This window comes from Cyclopterus lumpus, chromosome 6, assembly GCF_009769545.1.
Source record: "Cyclopterus lumpus isolate fCycLum1 chromosome 6, fCycLum1.pri, whole genome shotgun sequence".
NCBI classification, from domain to species: domain Eukaryota; kingdom Metazoa; phylum Chordata; class Actinopteri; order Perciformes; family Cyclopteridae; genus Cyclopterus; species Cyclopterus lumpus.
This window is the reverse complement of record NC_046971.1, coordinates 1,587,501-1,595,000: the sequence shown is the minus strand read 5'-3', so window position 1 is coordinate 1,595,000 and position 7,500 is coordinate 1,587,501. Positions and strand designations below refer to the sequence as shown.

The 7,500-nt window shown below is 42.1% G+C and overlaps 1 protein-coding gene across 1 annotated transcript in view; it reads right to left on the bottom strand.

Annotated features, from left to right (window-relative positions):
* syt8 (synaptotagmin VIII) overlaps positions 1–3,189 on the bottom strand; it is a 10,358-nt gene extending 7,169 nt beyond the window's left edge. Inside the window, exons 1-3 of the mRNA XM_034534482.1 lie at positions 2,559–3,189; positions 1,193–1,353; positions 1,007–1,099 (exon numbers count right to left, since the gene is read on the bottom strand). Of these exons, the coding sequence (XP_034390373.1) occupies positions 1,007–1,099; positions 1,193–1,353; positions 2,559–3,189 (885 nt within the window). The remainder of the gene's footprint in view (positions 1–1,006; positions 1,100–1,192; positions 1,354–2,558) is intronic.
* Positions 3,190–7,500: the final 4,311 nt, after the last annotated feature.

Sequence of the window (7,500 nt, the reverse complement as noted above, 5' to 3'; positions counted from 1 at the left end):
AAAACAGACAGGAAACAGACAAGAAACAGAGAGGAAGCAGACAGAAAACAGACAGAAAACAGACAGGAAACAGACAGAAAACAGACAGGAAACAGACAGGAAACAGACAGGAAACAGACAGAAAACAGACAGGAAGTAGACAGAAAACAGACAGGAAGCAGGCAGAAAACAGACAGGAAGCAGGCAGGAAACAGACCTTTAGTGACACCACGAATAAAATACACATAGTCGAAACTACGTGTAGAAATGTATGTGCATAAACCAAAGATGATGCATTTACGCCTCAATAATGTTATTTTGAGTGTTGATTGAGCAGCTACAATGTTAGCTTAGCATAGCGCCGATCGATCCAGAATCTAAACCAGCAATTTAAAAGTTTAAAAGAATCACAAAAAAAGCTTTTTACAAATTGTCATTATTGTGTTGTGATCCTTTTTTATCCGTTTATTGAGATTAATTTAAATGAAAGTCTTCTTATTTTGACTTCTTACAGCTGAATAAACAACGTTTGTCTTGCTAGATACAGAGAATACGCCCTCTGGAGGATGTTATGAACACAGACACGATGGCCTTTATGTTCCTGGGACATCTGGGCGTCCTAGTGGATGAAGCTCCTCTCCGTATGGAGGTAGAAAGCCTTTAGTGCCGTGTGAAGTCTGATCAATATCCTCAAGCGATGTCATTGAGTCAGCGTCAGTCGAAGTCTTTTCAAAGTAAAAGAATCTGGCGGTCCGGAGTTACAAAGAAGTGAGACCTCTGTAGCCGCTGAACATCTCTGCTGAAGGCTAGAGACTCCAGGCTAGCGTCTCATGCTACCTGAATGTACACGTTGCATTGTGGGTAATGTAGGCGGCAGGTTTTGATGAGGTAAAGCTCCGACTGCGCTGCATCGATTCCTCTTTTTTGTTTTGAAACAATGAATCCGAGGAGCACTTTGATAACGCAGAGGCACAGCGTGGAGGTCAGAGGTCAGAGGTCAGAGGTGGGATCATGCTGCTGTAATCACCACAGACTCAGCGGCGTTGTAGTCCAGCGAGTAGAGCAGCTTTCCTCTCTGTTTGGTCGAGCCGTAGCCGGCATCCGCCACGTCGGGCTGAACCTGCAAAGAAACAGGAAACAGGAAACGGGGGCTCAGCGTCATGTGGGTCAGACTTGCCCACATTACTGATTACTTTCATTAGTAATATTTCACCAGAGCCGTGCTGGTTTTCCCGTTCAGGCCGTTCTGGTTGATGTTCTGGTTCTTCTTCTTCTTCTTCCCTCGGCAGCAGCACTTCTTGCAGATACAAATGCAGCAGAGCAGAATCAGCAGAGCGCCGACCACGGAGATGGTGTAGATCGCCCACAGGGGCACTGGGAGGGGGGGGGGGGGGGTATTATATCATTCATGACTTTAATAGATCTCACAGAACATTATGATGTTTCTTTATTGGTAAACCTTTCAAATATAACACACTCATGATTGACAGGTTTTATATTTAGAGGTGTTTCTATTAGTTTTTAAATACAGAAAACCTTTCAACCTTTTTTGGCATGTGACCGTTTTTTACAAAAAATAAGGAGGTAAATATTCGTTATTTAGACAAATAAAAGATTTAAATCCAAAAGATTCATATCATTCGCTGCATTCTCTCTCCTGACCACCAGGGGGCGACTCCTCTGGTTGTATAGAAGTCTATGCTTCATGTGTTAAAGCTGCATTCTCTCTCCTGACCACCAGGGGGCGACTCCTCCGGTTGTATAGAAGTCTATGCTTCATGTGTTAAAGCTGCATTCTCTCTACTGACCACCAGGGGGCGACTCCTCTGGTTGTATAGAAGTCTATGCTTCATGTGTTAAAGCTGCATTCTCTCTCCTGACCACCAGGGGGCGACTCCTCTGGTTGTATAGAAGTCTATGCTTCATGTGTTGAAGCTACATTCTCTCTCCTGACCACCAGGGGGCGACTCCTCTGGTTGTATAGAAGTCTATGCTTCATGTGTTAAAGCTACATTCTCTCTCCTGACCACCAGGGGGCGACTCCTCTGGTTGTATAGAAGTCTATGCTTCATGTGTTAAAGCTACATTCTCTCTCCTGACCACCAGGGGGCGACTCCTCTGGTTGTATAGAAGTCTATGCTTCATGTGTTAAAGCTACATTCTCTCTCCTGACCACCAGGGGGCGACTCCTCTGGTTGTATAGAAGTCTATGCTTCATGTGTTAAAGCTACATTCTCTCTCCTGACCACCAGGGGGCGACTCCTCTGGTTGTATAGAAGTCTATGCTTCATGTGTTAAAGCTACATTCTCTCTCCTGACCACCAGGGGGCGACTCCTCTGGTTGTATAGAAGTCTATGCTTCATGTGTTAAAGCTGCATTCTCTGTCCTGACCACCAGGGGGCGACTCCTCTGGTTGTATAGAAGTCTATGCTTCATGTGTTAAAGCTGCATTCTCTCTCCTGACCACCAGGGGGCGACTCCTCTGGTTGTATAGAAGTCTATGCTTCATGTGTTAAAGCTGCATTCTCTTTTGGGGTGTAAACTTTGGGTCTTGAGGAGCTGCAGCTCGGTAACTCACAGGGGATCTTGTCCATAATGCCTTTGACGAAGCCGCCGATGGCGGCGGCCGCCGGGTTGAGGGTGGTGTTGGTGTGGGCGGTGGGGGGGAGTTCGGTCACTTGCAGGTGGATGGGGGGGTGGGCGGCCACTGGTTGGGCGATGGGGGGGTGGGCGGCCACTGGTTGGGCGATGTGGGCGATGGGGGGGTGGACGGCCACTGGTTGGGCGATGTGGGCGATGGGGGGGTGGACGGCCACTGGTTGGGCGATGTGGGCGATGGGGGGGTGGACGGCCACTGGTTGGGCGATGTGGGCGATGGGGGGGTGGACGGCCACTGGTTGGGCGATGTGGGCAATGGGGGGGTGGACGGCCACTGGTTGGGCGATGTGGGCAATGGGGGGGTGGACGGCCACTGGTTGGGCGATGTGGGCAATGGGGGGGTGGGCGACCACTGGTTGGGCGATGTGGGCAATGGGGGGGTGGACGGCCACTGGTTGGGCGATGTGGGCAATGGGGGGGTGGGCGGCCACTGGTTGGGCGATGTGGGCAATGGGGGGGTGGACGGCCACTGGTTGGGCGATGTGGGCGATGGGGGGGTGGACGGCCACTGGTTGGGCGATGTGGGCGATGGGGGGGTGGACGGCAGGCATGATGAAGAAGAGATCTGTGGAGGAAAGAGAAATGAAGAGACTTAACGACTGTAAACCAGTGAACTATGATCATTTATGTACTTACGTACTTGAGTATATAAACTTCCTACTTTGTATTTTAAATGTTCTCCACACATGAAGTTCCTTCATCCTTCAGTTCTCAAGCATTCAAAACAAAACATCTGGAGATTCATAGCTTTTCACATTTATAATTATTAACTATAATAAAAGATACATCTGTATTAAAGTGAAGTGCTAGCATCAATCTGACAGATTGTCCCATATTAAATGGTCATTGTGTCAAACGTTTAGTTCTTCCATCATTCAAGTTTATGGAAAACATTCCACATCAACACATCTGGAGACTCAAGGTTTTCACTGGACAGGAAGTGGACGACAGAAAGCCACTAAAGCTGCTCGAGGTAGAACAGCGAAGGCACCTCGTGTGTACTTAAGTAGAGAACTTGTTACTCACACTGATGAACGACGTATGAAATCAAACATCAACATTCCTTCATGTGTGGAAACTCCACCTTCAGGCTCCACCTTGAGCAAACAGCAGCAGCTCTCAACCCTCCGTCTGAGTCACCGTCTGATACCAACAACAAAGCCTTGTGATGGAGTCACCAGGCCTCTAGTGCAGCAGACCCTGGACCCTAGACTACCTGGACCCTAAAACCACAAAATAAACCTATTTTCCAAGAGAAGCTGACTCTTGCCCTCTGGTCTGGACTCTGGACTCCTTTTAGGAGGACTGTCGTCCAACGCTGGTTCCTGAAGTCAGTTTCTGAAGGGTTTCTGTTTTACATTTCCAACACTTAGTTTTGATGAGTTTTGAGCAGGCCGCATGTTTTTAGCATAACGAGCATCTCAAAGTTCCAAAAACACCGGAGCCTACATTACCCACAATGCAGTGGGCACTGATGGCACGTCTTATGCGTTCCGGACAACTTGGAGGTCAAACTTTCCCCGTTGAAAACGTTCTGGGTGCACAACATAAACGTAAAGAAGAAAGATGGCCGACGGCAAAAAACTGATGTTTAAGTGTTCGCAACGCTTAGTAAAGGTTAACAGTTTTTAAACAAAAAGCAGTAATCTGACAGCATCATAATGTACAGTATGTATACATACATTTATAAGAAGTTATCAAAAATGTTAAAAGAACCGTCCTGAAAACATTAAAACATCAAGGTTCTAAACCGGTGAAAAAGCTAGAAACGTTTAAACTTCGTGAACAAAAAGCTGGAAACGTTTAAACTTCGTGAACAAAAAGCTGAAACGTTTAAACTTTGTGAACAAAAAGCTGAAAACGTTTAAACTTCGTGAACAAAAAGCTGAAATGTTTAAACTTCGTGAACAAAAAGCTGAAAACGTTTAAACTTTGTGAACAAAAAGCACAAAAAGGTGGAAACGTTTAAACTTCGTGAACAAAAAGCTGGAAACGTTTAAACTTCGCGAACAAAAAGCTGAAAACGTTTAAACTTTGTGAACAAAAAACACAAAAAGCTGGAAACGTTTAAACTTCGTGAACAAAAAGCTGGAAACGTTTAAACTTCGTGAACAAAAAGCTGAAACGTTTAAACTTTGTGAACAAAAAGCTGAAAACGTTTAAACTTCGTGAACAAAAAGCTGAAATGTTTAAACTTCGTGAACAAAAAGCTGGAAACGTTTAAACTTCGTGAACAGAAAGCTGAAACGTTTAAACTTCGTGAACAAAAAGCTGGAAACGTTTAAACTTCGTGAACAAAAAGCACAAAAAGCTGGAAACGTTTAAACTTCGTGAACAGAAAGCTGAAACGTTTAAACTTCGTGAACAAAAAGCTGGAAACGTTTAAACTTCGTGAACAAAAAGCACAAAAAGCTGGAAACGTTTAAACTTCGTGAACAAAAAGCTGAAATGTTTAAACTTCGTGAACAAAAAGCTGAAAACGTTTAAACTTTGTGAACAAAAAGCACAAAAAGGTGGAAACGTTTAAACTTCGTGAACAAAAAGCTGGAAACGTTTAAACTTCGCGAACAAAAAGCTGAAAACGTTTAAACTTTGTGAACAAAAAGCACAAAAAGCTGGAAACGTTTAAACTTCGTGAACAAAAAGCTGGAAACGTTTAAACTTCGTGAACAAAAATCTGAAACGTTTAAACTTTGTGAACAAAAAGCTGAAAACGTTTAAACTTCGTGAACAAAAAGCTGAAATGTTTAAACTTCGTGAACAAAAAGCTGGAAACGTTTAAACTTCGTGAACAAAAAGCTGGAAACGTTTAAACTTCGTGAACAGAAAGCTGAAACGTTTAAACTTCGTGAACAAAAAGCTGGAAACGTTTAAACTTCGTTAACAAAAAGCACAAAAAGCTGGAAACGTTTAAACTTCGTGAACAAAAAGCACAAAAAGCTGAAACTTTTAAACTTCGTGAACAAAAAGCTGGAAACGTTTAAACTTCGTGAACAAAAAGCCGAAAACGTTTAAACTTCGTGAACAAAAAGCCGAAAACGTTTAAACTTCGTGAACAAAAAGCTGAAAACGTTTAAACTTCGTGAACAAAAAGCTGAAAACGTTTAAACTTCGTGAAAAAAAAGCTGGAAACGTTTAAACTTCGTGAACAAAAAGCTGAAATGTTTAAACTTCGTGAACAAAAAGCTGGAAACGTTTAAACTTCGTGAACAGAAAGCTGAAACGTTTAAACTTCGTGAACAAAAAGCTGGAAACGTTTAAACTTCGTGAACAAAAAGCACAAAAAGCTGGAAACGTTTAAACTTCGTGAACAAAAAGCACAAAAAGCTGAAACTTTTAAACTTCGTGAACAAAAAGCTGGAAACGTTTAAACTTCGTGAACAAAAAGCCGAAAATGTTTAAACTTCGTGAACAAAAAGCCGAAAACGTTTAAACTTCGTGAACAAAAAGCTGAAAACGTTTAAACTTTGTGAACAAAAAGCACAAAAAGCTGAAAACGTTTAAACTTCGTGAACAAAAAGCTGAAAACGTTTAAACTTCGTGAAAAAAAAGCTGGAAACGTTTAAACTTCGTGAACAAAAAGCTGAAATGTTTAAACTTCGTGAACAAAAAGCACAAAAAGCTGAAACTTTTAAACTTCGTGAACAAAAAGCTGAAAACGTTTAAACTTCGTGAACAAAAAGCTGGAAACGTTTAAACTTCGTGAACAAAAAGCTGGAAACGTTTAAACTTCGTGAACAGAAAGCTGAAACGTTTAAACTTCGTGAACAAAAAGCTGGAAACGTTTAAACTTCGTGAACAAAAAGCACAAAAAGCTGGAAACGTTTAAACTTCGTGAACAAAAAGCACAAAAAGCTGAAACTTTTAAACTTCGTGAACAAAAAGCTGGAAACGTTTAAACTTCGTGAACAAAAAGCCGAAAACGTTTAAACTTCGTGAACAAAAAGCCGAAAACGTTTAAACTTCGTGAACAAAAAGCTGAAAACGTTTAAACTTCGTGAACAAAAAGCTGAAAACGTTTAAACTTCGTGAAAAAAAAGCTGGAAACGTTTAAACTTCGTGAACAAAAAGCTGAAATGTTTAAACTTCGTGAACAAAAAGCTGGAAACGTTTAAACTTCGTGAACAGAAAGCTGAAACGTTTAAACTTCGTGAACAAAAAGCTGGAAACGTTTAAACTTCGTGAACAAAAAGCACAAAAAGCTGGAAACGTTTAAACTTCGTGAACAAAAAGCACAAAAAGCTGAAACTTTTAAACTTCGTGAACAAAAAGCTGGAAACGTTTAAACTTCGTGAACAAAAAGCCGAAAACGTTTAAACTTCGTGAACAAAAAGCCGAAAACATTTAAACTTCGTGAACAAAAAGCTGAAAACGTTTAAACTTTGTGAACAAAAAGCACAAAAAGCTGAAAACGTTTAAACTTCGTGAACAAAAAGCTGAAAACGTTTAAACTTCGTGAAAAAAAAGCTGGAAACGTTTAAACTTCGTGAACAAAAAGCTGAAATGTTTAAACTTCGTGAACAAAAAGCACAAAAAGCTGAAACTTTTAAACTTCGTGAACAAAAAGCTGAAAACGTTTAAACTTCGTGAACAAAAAGCTGGAAACGTTTAAACTTTGTGAACAAAAAGCACAAAAAGCTGAAAACGTTTAAACTTCGTGAACAAAAAGCTGAAAACGTTTAAACTTCGTGAACTGAAACTTTTAACTCACCAACAAGTTTGAAGGAAACGTTTCTGCTCGCCGGCTGCAGAGAGTCTGAGTCACAAGGAAAAGCACCAAGGAGGCGAGCTGGAGGAGGGAGGAGTGAGGAGGAAGGAGTGAGGAGTGAGGAGGAAGGAATGAGGAGGGAGGAGTGAGGAGT